Source organism: Aquarana catesbeiana, linkage group LG10 (assembly GCF_042186555.1).
Source record: "Aquarana catesbeiana isolate 2022-GZ linkage group LG10, ASM4218655v1, whole genome shotgun sequence".
NCBI lineage: Eukaryota > Metazoa > Chordata > Amphibia > Anura > Ranidae > Aquarana > Aquarana catesbeiana.
This window is the reverse complement of record NC_133333.1, coordinates 32,307,992-32,328,643: the sequence shown is the minus strand read 5'-3', so window position 1 is coordinate 32,328,643 and position 20,652 is coordinate 32,307,992. Positions and strand designations below refer to the sequence as shown.

The window sequence follows — 20,652 nt, the reverse complement described above, 5'->3', positions numbered from 1 at the left end:
CGTAAATCTTTTTATGAATCATTGCTTGGGTGATCTTGTTTTTGCTCTTGCTGAAGCAAGAATATGGGGTTTTTCCATGCCTTGGCTATTTTGTTTTTTGGCTGCCATGATTCCTTTTAATTGGAATCTATTCACAAATTATTTCACAAGATTTCGCACAGGTGTTTAAATATTTTGGATAATTGGTTGAGTAAACAAGGCTATAAAATGTAATTTAAAGACTACTAAAAGGAAGAGGAATTGTTTGCTCCTTGGCATAGTATGACACTCAAAAAAGTATAAAGATCTATCCTTTCAGCTTAACTAATCACTCAAAGCTAGTCTCAGACAAGTGACTACAAGACAGGACTAGCAACTCAACTATCAGCCTTCAAACCTGAATCGGGGCTTCCATAACCATGAATAAAATCTTCATCCTTTTGATCTTGAGCTGTTTGGTAATTACAGGTAAGAAATACTTAAAATTGTATTTTATTATTTATTTTGTGCCAACATACTAAGCAGAGTATCCTTTCACATTAGAGCTTGTCTTTTGTAGGAAAACTTAAGTTTAGGCCCTCCACTTACTCATAGGCTCTCTAAAGGCAGCCAGTTATAGTACACGTAGACCCTAACAATTAACTTCGCTTATTTGCTCCTACATTGCCTGTTAAAGTGGAACTAAACTCTCTCAATCAACATTAACTATTTTAATCCGTATGCTTCTAGCATTCATAAATATATAGAAAGGTCATTTATACTTACTTGTTTTAAACTTTTTCATTTTACATTTCTTCAGTTGCTTCCTGGTTTCTGGCCTAGGCTAAAATATTGTCATACATCCCAAGAGCCTCTTTTTCTTTCATCTGAAAGAGGGGCTTTCTCAGCTAAGCACACCCTCCTGTCTGCATGCCTGACCTAAGGGCAGATGGATTCCAAGAAGTAAATGCTAAATGAATCATCTGCCCTTACTCAAGATGGCAGCTGCTAGAAATAATTGGGGGATGTTTTTCAAAGTGATTTCTCAACAAAATAAAGCATGGAGACATGGATGAATGGGCAAGCTTGCTTTGAATACTAAAATAAATTAAATAGCATTTTCAGTTTGCGGTGCTCAGACACAGTTAGGTTCCACTTTAAATAAACTAAAGTCTCAGTTTTTTTTTCATGTTATACTTACCTACTTTGTGCAGTAGTTTTGTATAGAGCAGCCCCGATCCTCCTCTTTTCGGGTCCCTCACCGGCACTTCTGGCCCCTCCCCCCCTACCTTCCCCCATTGCAAGCAGCTTGCTATGGGGGCACCTGAGCCGAGCCACTGCTCTGCCTGTCCATTCAGACACAGAGCCAAGATTCAGCCCTGCCCCCTCTCTCTCCCCATTGGCTCACTGACTTTGATTCACAACAGCGGGAGCCAATGGCGCTATGCTGCCATCTCAGCCAATGAGGAGGAAGAGTCCCAGGCAGCCGAGTCTCTTGTGCAACATCGCTGGAAAGAGATGGGGCTCAGGTAAGTATTACGGGGGGCTGTTACACACAGTAAGTTAGAATGCATTACGATAAAAAAAAATCTGACTTTACAACCACTTTAAAGTATAACTAAAGACAAAACTTTAACTTTTGGATAGAGTTGGAGAGGGAGAAGAAAACTTGTCTGTTTTTATTGCTTTCTGTGCCCCCCGTTAGGGAGATTCCCCATCTCTATTTGTCCTGTTTACCATTATCATTGAAAGTGAATGTAAAAGAAAATCACAAATTTTGGGTTGTCCCCCAGAAAAGTGATAGAGGGAAACTCTTCCAATGGGGACACTAGTTCTGGTGACCTGGGAGGGCCAGAGAAAATTCCCTTAATTTGCAGGGATTTCCTCTCACTTCTTGTTTGGCTATGGAAAGGAAGTGAAGGTAAATCTCCCCAGTGGGAAAAAAAAAATCTGACGGGTTATAACCCTCCCTTACTCTATCCAAAATGAAAAAAAAACAAAAAAAACAAAAATTGTTTCATACTTACCTTAATTACAGGGACCCTACATTAACCACCACCAATTTACTGCTTCCGCTTTTTATTACAACTGTATGTGACACTGTAAAAAATCTTTTAATCATGTTTTCTATTAAAATGTAATTTTTTATATTATGATCCTTTTTTCTACCTTTTCTTACTGAATATTTGATTATATCTAGTACCGCAATAGTCCCCCCCCCCCCTTTAGGGGTTGGTCCTCCTTGCATGGGGTACTGAGATACTGACCGACAGAAGCAGCTCACTGCGGCCGCTCTCTACCTCCTGCCCTTTGTTTTTACATTAACCACCAACGTAATTGGGGACAGTACACTGATCCCCTGTGTAATAGGGGACCAACACTCACTGTAACTGGGGACACTCCACTAGACAAATGTAACTGGTGGTACTACATTGACCACCAATATTATGGGAAGCCTACATTGACCACCAATATTATTGGTGCCCTACATTGACCACCAATATTATTGGGGCCCTACATTGACCACCAATGTAACTGACAGTACACTGACCCCCAGTATAATAGGGGAACATCACTAGCTGTAACTGGGGATACTCCACTAGACCAATGCAAATGGTGGTACTAAACTAACCACCAATGTAACTGGGGGACAATACTGACCCCAAAAGTGATAGGGGCACTACACTAACTGTAAGCAACAGCAATATTACAGGGACCCTACATTAACCACCAATGTAACTTGGGACAGTACACTGACCCCCAGTGTAATAGGGGACCGTCACTCACTGTAGCTAGGGACCTTTCACTGGAGCAATGTAACTAGTGGTAGAAAACTCACTGCCAATGTAACTGGGGGGACGATATTGAACCGTAAAGCAATAGGGACACTACACTAACTGTAAGCAGGGGTACTACAGTGACCATAAATGCATCTGGGGGTACTAACCTGACAATCAATGTACCGGGGCACTACATTGACCACCGATATTTTGGGGACCCTACATTGACCACCGATATTATGGGGACCCTACATTGACCACCAATATTATGGGGACCCTACATTGACCACCATTGTAACTGGGGACAGTACACTGACCCCCAATGTAATAGGGGACCGTCACTCACTGTAACTGGGGACACTTCACTAGACCAATGTAACTGTAAACTGACCACCAATGTAACTGGGGGGACTATATTGACCCGTAAAGTAATAGGGGCACTACACTAACTGTAAGGAAAGGTACTACACTGACCATCAATACAATTCGAGGTACTAAACTGACTACCAATTTAACTGGGGCACTAGATTGATCACCAATATTACAGGGACACTACATTGACCACCATTGTAACTAGGACACTTCACTGACCCCCAGTGTAATTCGGAAACTGCACTGACTGCAACAGGGTACACTTCACTGTACTAATGTAACTGTTGGCACCAAATTGACCGCTAATGTAACTGGAGGGGCTACCCTGACTCCCCCCCATGTAATGGGGCAGTACCCTAACCATAGGTGTGTGCAGCCTATTGCATTAGGGTGTGCATCCAAAAGCTCCAACACACATGCGTATGTGTGTGTGTGTGTATATGTAACACAGTTTACTAAGCTTCAGTTTTATATGTACACAATGAGTGATCGGTACTGATCAATCACTGTGTTCATTCAGAAAAGTTTAGGGTGTGCCCAGGCACATCCAGCACACCCTGTGCACACTCCTATGACCCTAACTGTAATTGAGGGCACTACACTGACCATCAATGTAATTGGGGGTACTAAACTAAACCAATGTAACTGGGGCACTACACTGACCAATAACATTACAGCAACACTTATCAGCAATGCAACTGGGGGAATTTGATTGAACATCAATAAATTGGAGTCACTACATTGATCATTTTCTTATACATGTAAATAATGGCATTTCTGTTCCTGCTAATTATTTCATATGATTACATTTGGGTTGTTAATCCCTATGTCTTACCTTTTCCAATTTCAGGCCAGCTGACCTCCTCATGCAATCGGTGCTGGAATATTGGCTCAACCGAATGCTGTGACAAAGACGAGCTTCAAGACAAGCTTCAATGTGATGGATCAGGTTGTATGACCTCGTCGGAGCACTGCCATATCAGTAAGTGGGATTGTGTCTTCTCAGCCGTGGCTCTAGAACCAGTAGAAGTCATGGACACATCTTCCCTTGTTTAAAGGGTGAAATGTATTTAAAGGAAAACTATGATGGCAGTTGGTCAATTTAGAATTTCTAGAACATTTTCAAATATATAAATGTACATTCTATTCCATTCTATTACATTCTTTTAAAATTAATTTTATAACATTTATTTTAGCAAAAAAGGGTGCTTTCATGGTGTTTCCATGACAACCAACCATACTAGCCAAGGGGTGAACAAGAAGAAATGAAATAGCCTCCTCCATCCATGCTGTTTACATACCTTGGACTGTCTACTTTCCAAAAAGGGGTGATCTGGGGGGTATTTGTACTGTTCTGGCATTTTAGGGGCTCATGAAATGAGGCCATCAGTACATCAGAATCGATTGCTTTTCAAATACACCGTACATCCCATAGTTTTTAGACTTTATAACTTTCCTACAGACTAAATAATAAACACTGAATTAGGTTATTTTCACCAAAGAAATGGAGCAGAATACATTTTGGCATAAATTTATGAAGAAAGATTATTTATTTTCAAAAGTTTATAACAGAATTTTTGGGTCTTTTTAAATGTATTTGTTTAAAAAAAAAAAAACGCTTCAACCCCTGGAGATTTGGCTGCTGAATGACCGGCCTTTTTTTGCGATTCGGCACTGCGTCAATTTAACTGATAGGTGCGCGGTCCTGCGGCGCTGTACCCAAACAGAATTGACATCCTTTTTTACCACAAATAGAGCTTTCTTTTGGTGGTATTTGATCACCTCTGCGTTTTTTTTATTTTTTTGCGCTATTAACAAAAAAGTGCGACAATTTTGAACAAAAAAACACAATATTTTGTACTTTTTGATATAATAAATATCCCCATTTTTTTTAAAAAAGCTATATTTTCCTCAGTTTAGGCCAATATGTATTCTTCTACATTTTTTTGGTAAAAAAAATTGCAATAAGCGTATATTGATTGGTTTGCGCAAAACTTTTAGCGTCTACAAAATAGGGGATAGATTTATAGCATTTTTATTATTATTTTCTTTTACTAGTAATGGTGGTGATCTGTGAATTTTATCGGGACTGCGACATTATGACGGACACATCAGACACTTTTGACACATTTTTGGGACCATTTTCATTTATACAGTGATCAGTGCTATAAAAATGCACTGATTACTGTATAAATGACACTGGCAGGGAAGGGGTTAACACTAGGGGGCGATCAAGGGGTTAACTGTGTTCCCTAGTGTGTGTTCTAACTGAAGGGGGGAGATGACTGTATAGGGGAGATGACAGATCGCTGTTCATACTTTGTATGAACAACGATCTGTCTCTTCTCCCCTCAGAGAACCGGGATCTGTGTGTTTACACACACAGATCCCGGTTCTTGGTGTGTCAAGAGCGATCGCGGGTGCCCGGCAATCATCGCGCCCGCCAGGCACTTGCATCAGCTCAGGGGAGGCGAGCAGCGGGTGGCCACAGGGTGAAGCGACGTTACATAAGGTCGTTTCGTCCAGCCGTGCCATTCTGCCGCAGTAAAAGTGCAGCGGCTAGTCAGCAAGTGGTTAAATACCACCAAAACAGAGTAATTGTCATTCAAAGCGTGACAACGCTGAAAGCTGAAAATTGACCTGGGCAGAAAGAGGGTGAAAGTGTCTTATATTGAAGTGGTTAAGTACAGAAAAATGTTTGTTGATCCTGCCAGAATGTTAGTGTCTTTGTAACGCCCTGTGCACCGAACTGATATCTCAAACAATGGTTTCAACCATTCTAGCAAAAGCTCTGCTTTAAACTACGAAACACCACCTCTATCATAGGCGTGTGCAGCCCAAAGCTCAAACACACATGCTTGTGTGTGTATAGATAATATATATATATATATATATATATATATATATATATATATATATATATATATATATATACTGTATACACACATTTACGCACTTTTTTATGGCAGAGTTGGCACCAAGAAAGAGAAGTATGGTAGCACTTCACTAACCACTTCAGCCCCAGAAGGATTTGCCCCCTTAATGACCAGGCCATTTTTTGTGATACGGCACTGTGTTACTTTAACTGACAATTGCACGGTCATGCAACGTTGTACCTGAATAAAATGTATGTCCTTTTTTTCCCACAAATTGAGCTTTCTTTTGGTGGTATTTGATCACCTCTGCGGTGTTTATTTTTTGAGCTATAAACAAAAAAAGACCGACAATTTAAAAAAAAAAATATATATATTTTTTTACTTTCTGCTATAAAACGCATCCAAAAAAAAAAAACAAAAACAAATTTCTTCGTCAATTTAGGCCAATATGTATTCTTCTACATATTTTTGGTAAAAAAATCCCAAGCGTATATTGATTGGTTTGCACAAATGTTATAGCGTTTACAAACTACGGGATATATTTCTGGACTTCTAATTTATTTTTTATTTTTTACTAGTAATGGCGGTGATCAGCGATTTTTTAGCGGGACTGCGACATTGCGGCAGACAAATCTGACCCTGAATGACACTTTTTGGGGACCAGTGACACCAATACAGTGATCAGTGCTAAAAAAAAAATGCACTGATCACTGTATAAATGACACTGACATAAAGGGCGATCAAAGGGTTAAATATGTTCCCTGTTTGTGCTTTCTTACTGTGTGGGGGAAGTGCTGACAGGAACAACACAGAGATCGCTGTTTCTAATCACTAGGAACAGCAGATCTCCATGTTGTCCCCTGTCAGAACGGGGATCTGCCTTGTTACATAGGCAGATTCCCGTTCTTCCTCTCTGTGAAGCGATCGCGGGTGGCATGGGCTCCTCCTCCGTTCAGTGGGGCGCACGCGCCCACACTATCTATTGCATGAAACGATGTACAGGTACAGTTCGCACAATAGCGCCGCCCTGCTGCAGTATATATGCGGTGGGCGGTTTTTAAGTGGTTAATGGCAGAACTTGTCAGAGGGCGATATTTTCCATCTCCCCGCCGACACACAGAGCGATAATGCTAATGTGCACAGGGTGATTAGGGTGTGCCCAGGCACACCTGGCACACACCCCCTGCGCACGCCTAGAACCTCTATGTAATGGAGATGCATGGAGGGTAAGGTGTGTGTAGTCTAAATCAGGAGCAATCTGCTTAAGGTGACAATGAGGCTCCTCCATAGACACAATACACCGAAGGACAACAACTGTGTTACTGGCAGGACCAGAACCATCAGGTAAAAATAAAAAAATAAAAAAACAGAAAAAAAAATATATAAAGGCTGGTAAGCTGATATATACATTTTTTGTTTTCAAGTTACATTTTAATGTTTATTTTCTTTCTTTTTTTTTTCCTTCCATCAGGCAATGTGGACTATTATACAATACAGAAAGGCTGTTCATATCCACAATTATGTGATGTTTGCTTTTCTGTAACAACCAATGACAACTTTCTAATCCGTGTGAGCAATAAATGTGGGGAAGGAGATGACAGCAATGCAGAACTGAACTATGACAGTAAGTTAATGTATCCTGTTCTATGAAAATAATAAATATGTTATAATAGAAAATGACTTTGACATACTTATCCAAACCAAACATGCCAATAAAGTCAGAGGGATAGTCAGAATTCCTGATTGGAAATTTTTGAAAGGCGTATCTAACAACTGCTGTTAAGCGGTTAGTTCAATACTGGTTCTAATATACTGTAGATCGGTGAAGTCCATCCAGGTTTTATCCTTGAGCCCTGATGAAGGGGGTTTGTGGCTACAAAATATGTTGGGTAGTTTTATATAACTTCTTTTTACCAACCATAAAAATTATTTTGGACTCTTTCGTCTGGTTTTAGTCTGGTGCTTTTTTTCTGTAATTTTATGGTTTGAGCTAGTTTTGGATTCCTATCAGGGAAGCCTCGTTGTGCGGGAACTACCTCTCCAGAGCTATTGATCTTGTTTGAAGTCTTCCTTCATCTGACTACACAGTCTAATGCCGTGTACACATGACCGGTCTTTCTGTCAGACCGAAGTCTGACGGTCTTTCCAACGGAGTTCCGACGGACTTCGGCTGAAACTGACTTGCCTACACAGGATCACACCAAAGTCCATTCGTTTAGAACGTGATGACATACGACGGGACTAGAAAAAGGATGTCCAATAGCCAGTAGCCAATAGTTGCCCTTGTGTTGTTCTTGGTCCGTCGGACTAGCATACAGACGAGTGGTTTTCCCGATAGGAACTGATTCCGTCGGAAAGATTTGAAACGTGTTCTATTTCTAGGTCCGTCGGAATTTTCGAAAAAAAAAAAAGGTCCGATGAAGCCCACACACGATCGGAATGTCCGATGGAATGGTTCCGTCGGACCTTTTCTGTCGGAAAGTCCGGTCTTGTGTACGCGGCATAAGGCCCCTTTTACACGGGCGCCTCCGTTTGCTGGACACCGCTTGCTCAGTGGGGGATCGCTCCACTGATCCCCGCCGAGCAGGTGGATGACAGGTTCATCTCTGCTTACTCAGCAGAGCGGAGACGGACCCATATGGGAAGATTGGATGAAAATGGACCGCATGTCCGTTTTCATCCAATCATATCCGATCCGATCCGCTAGATGGATGGAAAATAGGACCACCATCCATTTGGATTTTGTGGACAGGATCGGATTGGATAACAGCGGATGTCAGTGGACATGTTGCCACTGACATCCGCCGCTCCATAGGAGTGAATGAAGTGTCCGATCAGATCCACCTGAAAATCTGAAAGGTTAACCTGATCAGACAACCCGTTTGAAAGGGGCCTAACAGTTTCCCAGGGTCTCTTTGAATATGTTGTTTTCTTATCCTCTGTTGAACCCTGATAAAGGGGGCGTGTTGCCCCGAAATGACTTGGGTGTTACATTACTTTTTTTTTTTTTACAAAGCATTAAAATAATTTTGGTCCTACTAATCCCTAATTGCGGCACACATGTAAGATATTGTGGCAAACCTTGGAGTGAAAGCAATAATTCTAGGGACACTAGTTGGTTAACTCTAAACCAGCCTTTTTCAACTGGGCATCCTGGGGTGCCTTGAGGTTTCTTCAAGGGTGTCTTGAGGTTTCTTTAGGGGTGCCTTGGCAAAATGCCTTAAAACTGCCCAAAAATTGTATACAAGCTGACATGTGGATGAAGCCTGCCTTTTAGTTACACAAAGCCACAGGTTTACATTGTGCACCATTACAACCTTCTAGCTGTCGGTGTCCTAATGACCAATGGCATCATCCGTTGATGTGGAAGATGTCAGTCTTCTCCATAGCATCCTTGTATCCCCCTCTCTTGCCCCTCTCCATTAGTTGAGTGATGGCGAAAAACCAAGGGAGAAGAGAAACATTGGAATACTAGTCAGTACCAGTTTGCGAAGGTGTATTTGCTTTGCATTCATAAATCACCTGTAACGTTGGGTGTCCTACTTTGTGTGGCTGTTGCTGCATTATGTAGAACTATTAGGATGGTTTTATATTTTAGAATGGGGTGCCTCGAGACTGCCCATAAAGGGTGCCTTGAGATTGTCCATAATTTTTAAAGGGTTCCTTGACTAAAAAAAGGTTAATAAACACTGCTCTAAACTGATAACCTATAAAGAATTTTTAAGCCTTGCCATTCAAATTTTGGGTACCAGAGTTTTTTTTGCGATGTGCACAATTGCCCAGCCAGGACAGAGGCTTTTGGAGGCCTGCAAGGTGGCCTCTTCCCCACTGACTATGGGCCCTGGCATTTAAGGGAACATTACTCTTTGGGAGGTGTTCTTGTTTTTGATTCAAGTTCATGTCTCCACAAAATACACAGACTCTGGGAATCTAGGCCCGGGATCCATGTTTAGGGCCTAGATACCCGATTACCAACAATGACTGCTTCAGACCATGAGGCTCAAAACAGATGTTAATATCATCAGCTCAAAGTAAACTGATTCTGCGGTATCCTGATATAATCTGTTTAAGGTGTTATGTGTCAAGTGTATTTCTCCCATTATTAACCGAGTCACCTTTTGTTTCTGTCAGTCTGCTAGTATTGTGTGCATTCCACCTAGGTTGATTTAAGTGACTAGTTAATTAGCTCAAGTTAATGATATCACGCTCAGCTATTAGTTGCTAGAGGTGGATTAGCATATAGTATATGTTGGTTGTTCCATAGTTATGTTAATTATATTCCTGTATTCAGTTTCCTTTGCATACAATGATGTGATCGGGCTCACCTGACCTGGTGTACTATAAATTCTGTATGAGTTTTCAATAAACAGTTCCAATTCTCATACAAGCTATGGTCGGCTAGTCTTGTATGCTCAGCTATAATATCTGGTTCCAGACTGGAGGATGCTATATCTTGACGGAAGCACGCAAGCTGGGTGCTGAACGGTTCCATCACAGTATTTACTTACTTGAAGCAACCTAACTTTTATATATTAACAAAAAAGAGCTTAGAATACTCTGTTTGTTTTCAATAAATTCATTTTAGTGGATTTTTTTTCTGAAAATGTGGTTGACAACTGGGCAAATATCATGCATCTACCATTATTTTATTCCCCAGGATCTTGCCTTTCAGATTTTTTTTTTTTTGGGGGGGGGGGGATATAGTAATTCCTATATGTCACATGATGTGAAGGGCCGCTAGGCCAACAATTCCTTATGGTGGTGACATCATCTACTGGCTCTCTTTGCTCTAGGTGTTGTTGGAAGGGAAGACAGTCTCCTCCCCCTCTCTTCAAGCAAAGAAGCACCTTATACATGGGGGGGCAGTGGGGGTATCTGCATTTAAAAGATAGAGCTTAATCTTTGTCACTAACACTTAAGGTATAACTAAAGGGAAACTTTTTTTTTTGTTTTGGGTAGAGTAGAGATGAATTAGAATGCTTGTCGGTTTTTATTGCAGTCTGTGCCCCCTATTGCTGAGATTCACCCTCTCTATTTGTCTTGTTTACCATTATCATTGAAACTGAAAGAGAAAGAAAATCCAAAATTTTGGGTTGTCCCCAGAAAAGGAAAAGAGGGGAAATCTTCCGATGGTGACACTAGTTCTGGTGACCTGGGGGGCCCCAGGGAATTCCCTTAATTCGCAGGGATTTCTTCTCACTTCCTGCTTGGCTATGGGACAGGAAGAGATGGAAAATCTCTGCAATGGAACACAGGTGGCAAAAAAAAAAAAAAAAGTCTGGCATGGGTTATAACCCTCCCATGCTCTATCCAAAACGAAAAAAAAAAAAGTTTTGCCTATAGTTCTACTTTAACTCTTAATGGAACTCCGTCATAAGAAAATAATGAAGGCATTGCTGAACTTTCCTTTTAAGAATGCTTGGTCCCTGGCTGGAGATTTCCTCCGCTGTGTTCTGAGATTACGACCCAGAAAAAGTACAAGAAGATTCTGACTCTTTTCTGGAACCCATTTATATCACATAGAACACTTTTCTCATGACAGGGTCACTTTATATGTAACACACTGAAATTAGTTATCAACCAGAGGTATATATAAAACATCCCTTGAATGTCAGAAACATTAGTGCAAGCTGAATGAAATTTCACCATATGTTTCTAATATATGAATTCTCGTATTATCAGCTCCATCTAGTGGTCAATATGCGGTATCGTTTTCTGAAATAATTCAATAAGAATTCATACCACATTCTGGCCACTAGTTGGATCTGATGATATACAGTAGGGATTATTCTATTAAAAAACATAAAGTGAAATTTTGTTCTGCTTGCAAATGTTTTTTTAAATAGGCTCGTTAATTATGAATAGTTAATTATTTTCCATTTTTTTTCCCCTCTAGCCAACATTTGTGACCTTCAGTTAAAACCAAACGAATATCAGTGTCCAAGCTGCTTCATAGATGGCAGCACCGATGTCTGCCTGAGCACAGGATTTGTGGACTGCCTTGGATTTGAAACAGAATGTGTGGATTATGGTGCACGTGTTGTTCTGTCTGGTAAGTACCTATTCCTACTATCAATGTTTGCTAAAAGTCATATTAAACCCTCAGTTTTATGCATCCTTAGCAGCTAATTCAACTTACTGAATATGCAGCTTCTTTATCTTTTAATCCTGATTTACACTATATTGTCAAAAGTATTGGGACACCTACCTTTACACACACATGAACTTTAATGACATCCCAGTCTTAGTCCGTAGGGTTCAATATTGAGTTGGCCCACCCTTTGCAGCTACAACAGCTTCAACTCTTCTGGGAAGGCCGTCCACAAGGTTTAGGAGTGTGTCTATGGGAATGTTTGACCATTCTTCCAGAAGCACATTTGTGGGGTCAGACACTGATGTTGGACGAGAAGGCCTGGCTCACAGTCTCTGAGCTAATTCATCCCAAAGGTGTTCTATCGGGTTGGGGTCAGGAGTCAGTATAGGCCAGTCAAGTTCCTCCCCCCCAAACTCGCTCATCCATGTCTTTATGGACCTTGCTTTGTACACTGGTGTGCAGTCATGTTGGAACAGGAAAGGGATGAGGGGCAGGGGCGAGTCCTTATGGGTTGTGGTGGTCCATTAGTCCTGGATGATACCCCTTGTTGCACACAGGGCAGCCTGTTGAAGAGTAGAAGGACTCTGTGTGTAAAGAAAAGGAGAGAGGAGCAGCGCCGATCTGAATGTAGCAGTAAAACAATCAGCTTTTAATGACAGGTAATGCACTTACTAGAAGGCAGGTAAGTGTAGGCACAGCAGTGGTTGACAGCCAAGTGGGGAGCAGAGGTCGGTGATATCAGCTGGGAAGCGCGGTGTCATCATGCCCAATGGCGCCGTTGGTTTCCAGGGTCTCGGGCTGGATGGTGGAGGTGCAGGAGGAAGCTGTCACTGGTCTTCTGATGTTTATCTGGCACGGTATTTGCGCAACAATTTTTCAAACGTTTTTTTTTTTCTGAAGACGGTTTCATGATTTAAAAAATAACAAAACAGTAAAGTTAGCCCAATTTTTTTATATAGTGTGAAAGATGATGTTACGCCGAGTAAATAGATACCCAACATGTCACACTTTAAAATTGCGCACACTCATGGAATGACGCCAAACTTCAGTACTTAAAAAACTCCATAGGCGACGCTTGAAATTTTTTTACAGGTTACATGTTTAGAGTTACAGAGGAGGTCTAGTGCTAGAATTGTTGCTTGCACTTTAACGCACGCGGTGATATCTCACATACGTGGTTTTAACAGCGTTTACGTATGTGGGCAGGACTAACGTGTGCGTTTGCTTCCGGGGACAGGGGCATTTTAATTTTTTTATTTTTTATTTTTTTATTTTACTTTTTTTTTTTTTTTGGTCCTCTTTATGGAGAGATGCAGAATCAATAAGACCCCCCCATCTCTCCTCCAGGCTGGAAAGCATGAGATCGGGAAAAAAAATCCATGATCTCATGCTTACCAGCTGCAATCGCGGCTTTGTTTGCACCCGCGGCCGGACATGACGTCATAACGTCGCGCCCGGGCCTCCAACGGTCATAGAGATGACTGGTGACTGTCTGGTTACCGGAAATCTCTATGATCGTCATCCGTCGGCGGTCGATTCTTTCTTCGGGTCCCAGATGGCACGAGAGAGCCCGGAGAAGCACGGGATGGTGACGGGAGGGGGGGATGTCCCCTCCTGTCACCTGTAAGAATGATCAAGTGGTGGAACTGCCGCTATGATCGTTCTTATGGTGCACAGAATCGCCGGCTGAAAACGAGGATATCTGAATGTTGCCTGTAGCTGCACCCATCATTCAGATATTCCCACTGAAAGTCCAGAATGTCATATGATGTCCTTGGGCGGGAAGTGGTTAAATTCAAAATTACTTTTTTTTTTTTTGGTAAATGAGAGATCTGGGATCTCTCAATAAAGAGGACCTGTCTGCTTATTTCTATTACAATGGATGTTTAAATTATTGTAATAGGAACAAAAGTGATCATAAAAAATTAAGGGACAGTGTAAAAATAAAAAATAAAGCTAAATAAATAAGAAAAAAAAAAAGTAAAGCACTCCATCGCTCCGAGCTCTTGCGCAGAAGCGAACGCATATGTAAGTCACGCCAGCCTATGTAAACAGTGTTTAAACCACACATGTGAGGTATCACCAGGATTGGTAGAGCGAGAGCAATAATTCTAGCCCTAGACCTCCTCTGTAACTCTAAACAGGTAACCAGAAAAAAAAAAATTAAAACGTTGCCTATGGACATTTTTAAGTACCGTAGTTTGTCGCCAATCCACAAGTGTGCGCAATTTTAAAGCATGACATGTTAGGTATCTGTTTACTCAGCGTAACATCATCTTTCACATTTTACAAAAAAAATTAGGTTAACTTTACTTTTATTTTTTAAATTCATTAAAATTGATTTTTTCCCCCAAAAAAATGTGTTTAAAAGACTGCTGTGCAAATTCAGTGTGATATAAAATATTGCAACGACCACCATTTTATTTTCTAGGGTCTCTGCTTTAAAAATAAATAATATATATATATATATATATATATATATATATATATATATATATATATATATATATATATATATACACATATATATATATAGATAGATATATATCTCTATCTCTATCTATCTATCTATCTATCTATCTATCTATCTATCTATCTATCTATCTATCTATATACCGTATATATAATGTTTAGGGTTTCTAAGTCATTTTCTAGCAAAAAAAAAAAACAGATTCTCAATTCTTACTGATTCTTAATTGCTGCTCACTATCAAACTAATTTTTCTTTCACTTTTTTTTCTTTTGCTTTGCTACATATTTCCCAGGACATTGCCCAACCCCCCCCCCCCCCCCCAAAAAAAAAATCTTTTCTATGTTATTTGTCCCATTATAATTGTTCCATAAATCTTCCTCCAAAAATCTTCTACAGCTTTTTCTAGTTTTCTTGCTGAATTTAATCACATACAGTAATCTCAATGGTTGACAAAAGAGATAAAAAAAAAAATAAGGAATATATTATCACTAATTGTAAATAATAAAAATTGTAATAATACATTTTTTTCTGGCAAATTATAAACAAAAAGATTGCTGTTTGAGTAGTGTTATGCCGAGACAAGTAGTTCTATTCATACTTTAGGTATTATGGAAAATAAAACTTTATTTCAATATCTGAAATTTGACTTGCAGATGGAATAGCAAGGGATGTGTCGGTTAAAGGATGCATTACCAAGGGTGGTTGTGCCTATGGGTTTGCAGCAATACCTGGAGGCAAGGAAGTGGATAGGAAACGTTTGGTTTGTACACCTGCACTACCAAAAATATAGAATGTGGTACATCACCATACAAGAAATGCACATCAGACCCTGCATCATTTAGGAATAGCAAACCTGCATAAGAGATGAAATGTAGAAAAAATACGCTTTGCATAAGAACGCTGTCAATTAAATCCATCACTGAAAAGGAAATGGTCAATGTGCTTAATAAATATTAACAAAATCTTGGACTCTTTGTGTCATTTTTTTTCACGTTTTTGCTCAGTATTGTACACTATATTACCAAAAGTATTGGTACGCCTATTTTACACGCACATGAACTTTAATGGTATCCCAGTCTTAGTCCACAGGGTTCAATATTGAGTTGGCCCACCCTTTGCAGCTATAACAGCTTCAACTCTTCTGGGAAGGCTGTCTACAAGGTTTAGCATAGCTCCCAACTGTCCCTGATTTTGAGGGACTGTCCCTGATTTGGAGCAATGTCCCTCTGTCCCTCATTCCTCCTCATTTGTCCCTCATTTTGGTATGATCTATATAGATGTATATAAAATTCACTTTTTATCTATCAAAAAGTGTTTTCCAGCACTAAACCTTTCATCTGATTCCTAAATTGCTGCATTTGTAAATTCCAAAAGCCAATATAAAGGAATAGTAGTGGTAATTGGGTGGCACAATGGTGTAGTGGGTAGCACTCTTGCCTAGCAGTAAAAAGGGTCACTGGTTTGAATCCCAACCACGACACTACCTGCCTGGAGTTTGCATGTTCTCCCTGTGCCTGCGCGGGTTTCCTCCCACACTCCAAAGACATGCTGGGAGGTTAATTGGCTTCGGTCCAAAATTGACCCCAGTATATGAATGTGAGTTGGAGACCTTGGATTGTGGGCTCCTTGAGGGTAGGGACCGATGTCAGTGTGCGATGTATGTGTGGAGCGCTATATGGGTACCTTAAATAAATAATAATACAATAAATGAGCATCTTAATGAGATACAATGTTCAGGGATAGGAACAATTGTAGACATGCACCCACACTCACACTAGATGGACTGGTGTCTTTATTCAAGCTTGCTAACTATGTAAAAAAGCACTTATGGGTTTAACCAATCTTGTTTTATTTGTAAAATTCTCCTTTAAGGGGGTGTGGCCAGGGGTGTGTCCTATGCCTGTATACTTTGGCTGATAGGTGTCCCTCATTCCCATCTCAAAAAGTTGGGAGGTATGGTTTAGGAGTGTGTCTATGGGAATGTTTGACCATTCTTCCAGAAGCTCATTTGTGAGGTCAGACGCTAATGATGGACGAGAAGGCCTGGCTCACAGTCTGCACTCTAATTCATCCCAAAGGAGCCGGCCACAATAGTGGCTTATGTATGACAGTCACCGGGGTTATGGAGGACTGGCAATCATGCAGTAGAGTGGTGTGCATCTGAAGGAGGCTGTGCGGGTTGGAAATAGTTTGAGGTTATGGCAAAATTTGGTCTGCAGGCCATGGGTTAAGCATGCCTGCTATAAGAATGATATGGAGATAAAGGGCTTGATTTACTAAAGGCAAATAGATTGTGCACTTTGCAAAGTGCAGTTGCTCCAGAGCTTAGTAAATGGGGTAAAGCTTCCCTATGCAAAGAATACCCAATCACATGCAAGGGAAAAAAACCTGCATTTTTTGTTTGCACGTGATTGGATAATGGAAGCCAACAGAGCTTCTGCTCATTTACTAAGCTCTAGAGCAACTCTTTGCAAAGTGCACATTCTCTTTTCCTTTAGTAAATCAACCCCACAGTATCCAAGAGTGATGAAAAACCATAGCATTGATTCTCGATACATCGTGGCTTTGATTGTTCCCCAGGATAGTCGCAGTTAATTCAAAAATGTATCAGTGGAAATACTGGGGACGGAGTGAATTCATTTTCTGAGGCCAACTACTGGCTGAGACTAAACCACAGGTGTCCTATTAAAGTTGCAAACATTTGAACTGGCTCGCTGTTCCGGATTAGGATGCTGTAAAAGGCTATTTAGAGTACGGGTCTCAAACTGGCGGCCCTCCAGCTGTTGCGAAACTACAAGTGCCATCATGTCTCTGCCTTTGGGTTGCCACTTTTTCATCAAGCCAAACCCGAACACTTTAGTGATGAGCACAGGAATTTTTTTTTTTGCAGTTTACACTATAGGATTGTAAAAGACCTGGGACACCTTTGGGTGCCCCAATAAGAGTAGTATTGCTGCGCATGTAGCGTCCTGTGATGAACAATGGGTGTGGCCAGATTGTGTCACTAATGGAAGAAGCTTAAGGAGCGTAGTTAAATCAAACAAGGTCGGTCTGTCCCCCAGTACAGTCGTCTCCCCCAGGTCAGTCTGTACCCCAGTACATTCCCCCAGGTCAGTCTGTCCTCCAGTATAATCCCTCCTTGATCAGTCTGTCCCCCAGTACATCCCCCCAAGTCCATCTGTACCCCAGTACATTCCCCCAGGTCAGTCCATCCTCCAGTATAATCCCTCCTTGATCAGTCTGTCCCCCAGTACATCCCCCCAAGTCCATCTGTACCCCAGTACATTCCCCCAGGTCAGTCTGTCCCCCAGTATAATCCCTCCTTGGTCAGTCTGTCCCCAGTACATCCCCCCCGGTCCATCTGTCCCCCAGTATAACCCCCCAGGTCAGTCTGTCCCCCAGTTTAATCTCCCCAGGTCAGTCTGTACCCCAGTATAACCCCCCAGGTCTGTCTGTCCCCCAGTATAACCCCAGGTTAGTCTGTCCCCCAGTATAATCTCCCCAGGTCAGTCTGTCCCCCAGTATAATCCCCCCAGGTCAGTCTGTCCCCCAGTATAATCTCCCCAGGTCAGTCTGTCCCCCAGTATAATCCCTCAGGCCAGTAAAAAAACGGGAAGCCGATAGGAGGGGAGAGGGAGATAGGAGGACTGGTGCTGCAGGGCTGCCACAGATGTGTTCAGGTTTCAGGTGGACTGAAACTTGAACACAAGGTCTTAAACCCGGACTATCCGGGTGAATCCCTGACAGGTGGCAACCCCACTCTGCCTGTGGGAGTCATGCTTGTAACTGTCAGCCTTGCAATGCCTCATGGGACTTGTACTTTCGCAACAGCTGGAGGGCCACCAGTTTGAGACCCCTGATTTAGAGGATTCAACCAATCCATCTGAGCTAAATTTTTTATTATAGAGGTGATGTAGGATCTAACTTGCTTAACGACTTCAGCCCCAGAAGATTTTACCCCCTTCCTGACCAGAGCACTTTTTACAATTTGGCACTGCATCGCTTTAACTGACAATTGTGCGCTTGTGCACTGCTGTACCCAAACAAAATTTGCGTCCTTTTTTTCCCACAAATAGAGCTTTCTTTTGGTGGTATTTGATCACCTCTGCGTTTTTTATTTTTTGCGCTATAAACAAAAAAAGAGAGACGATTGTGGAAAGAAAAAACAATATTTTTTACTTTTTGCTATTATTAATATCCCCAAAAATGTTTTTAAAAAACAAATTTCTTCATCAGTTTAGGCCAATATATTTTCTTCTGCATATTTTTGGCAAAAAAAATCACAATACGCGTATATTGATTGGTTTGTGCAAAAGTTATAGCGTCTACAAACTATGGTAAAGATTTATGTCATTTTTATTATTATTATTTTTTTTTACTAGTAATGGCGGTTTTAGCGGTACTGCAACATTGCGGTGGACAGATCAGATACTTTTGACACATGTTTGGGACCGTTGACATTTATACAGCGATCATTGCTATTGTTTACATACACAAATCCCAGTGCTGGCTCTCGTGCCCGCGATCGTAGGTGGCCCGCCATGCAGCAGGCACACGTGCCTCAAGTGGCTCTTAAAGGGAACAACGTACCTATACGTTGTTTTGCACAGCTGTGCCATTCTGCCGAAGTATATCGGCGTCAGCCGGTCAGCAAATGATTAAAGTCCATTTGAGATTTTTTTTATTATAAGGTTGATGTAAGATCTTATTTGCTTAAAACGTTCTTATTATTCACCATCTGGAATACATACACTTTATATAGCAGCAGTATAGCACTTTTTACAGCAGTTTGGTAAGGATGCTGGGCTCCAAGTCTGAATGGACACAGGGAGCTGTGACTCGGCTTGGGTGCCCCCATAGCAAGCTGTCGGATGGCTGAGATACTGAGATACTTGTGGACATCACTGGACAGAGAGGGACCTCAGATAAGTGTTAAACGGGCTGAGGGGGGCTGCTGCACACAAAAGGCTTTTTATCTTAACGCATAGAATGCATTAAGATAAAAAAAACCTTCTGCCCTTACAATCACTTTAACTCCTATTCCACCTAGCTACATTTGGTGTGTCCTGCCTTATGTGCTGCTTTCTGAGGGCTGCTTAACCCTTTAGGGACCGGAGTCCCTCTAGTCAGGAGTGAAGGCCCTTTTCCCACCCGGATGTCACTCAGAGCGTCCAAAATTCCGGGTCCTAAATAAGCCACAACTAATGCAGAGAGGACTGTGTGTACAACCATCCTGGAATCCCTCACCCTATATGGGTGAGACCCCTGAATGCACCAACCTATCCCCCTTAAAGGGACCACAACCAGAATATCGGTGCCACATAGCACCCGTCCAGGATCCACCCTTGGTATACTGTACAATATTTATTTAATTGTAGTCAGGTCGCTAAAGGCATATCTGCAAGGAGAAAACATAAATCCATAGGCTGGCCACCTTTCCACATCATGGGGGGGGGGGGGAGGGGTGGCAGGTAGCAGCAAATAGAAGAGGGGAATCTTACAGCTGGGAAGGGCAGGCAGTAACCCTATACTATACTTCTCCCTTTCCTCTGTCAGCTCTTCCTCCTCCAACATTTCCACCTTCTATGTGATTATGGCACAAGGAAAAGCTCTGGGAGTCCAGGTTTTTCTAAACTCATCGTCTAGGATGCCTGCTCATTTTGGCCCCTTTGGAAGAGAAGACCAAAATGGGGCACTGCAATAAGATGGGCGTAAGACTAAGAGCACACATTGCATGGCCTATTTGATGGGTATACTCATATAGCAAGGTCCCAGGCTCCCTTCACTCTAATGAGAACCTCCAGGGCCATCGATAGCTGACATCTTTCTGTATATGGTGGTAACATGTTGCTAAAGCTGAAGATACCAGAATCATACTCCACATTATACCAAGCTAATTTCCCCCCCTTTTCAAAGAAATCAACCGTTTATTGACCCATTGGACCGCTCTTCCCCTCTCCCTTCTGGGCAGAATAAACATCCTCAGAATGTCAATACTTCCCATACTGTTGTATTTATTCGAGACGCTCCCAGTTGCGGTCCCTATGTCACAGCTGAAAGCTCTCCAAAGGGGAAGTCTTATAATTTTTATATGGAACAA

The 20,652-nt window shown here is 41.5% G+C and overlaps 1 protein-coding gene across 1 annotated transcript; it reads left to right on the top strand.

The window, feature by feature from the left end:
- Positions 1-279: 279 nt before the first annotated feature.
- Positions 280-15,514, top strand: LOC141110547 (uncharacterized). Its single transcript, XM_073601945.1, has 5 exons — positions 280-447; positions 3,961-4,092; positions 7,458-7,610; positions 11,883-12,038; positions 15,206-15,514. The coding sequence occupies exons 1-5, from the start codon at positions 399-401 to the stop codon at positions 15,340-15,342; spliced, it is 627 nt and encodes a 208-aa protein (XP_073458046.1). The 5' UTR covers positions 280-398; the 3' UTR covers positions 15,343-15,514.
- Positions 15,515-20,652: the final 5,138 nt, after the last annotated feature.

Coding starts and splice junctions, on each gene's coding strand:
- LOC141110547 (XM_073601945.1), top strand. CDS start 399: ATGAATAAAATCTTCATCCTTTTGATCTTGAGCTGTTTGGTAATTACA. Junction 4,093..7,457: donor GTCGGAGCACTGCCATATCA/GTAAGTGGGATT, acceptor TCCTTCCATCAG/GCAATGTGGACTATTATACA. Junction 12,039..15,205: donor TGCACGTGTTGTTCTGTCTG/GTAAGTACCTAT, acceptor TTTGACTTGCAG/ATGGAATAGCAAGGGATGTG.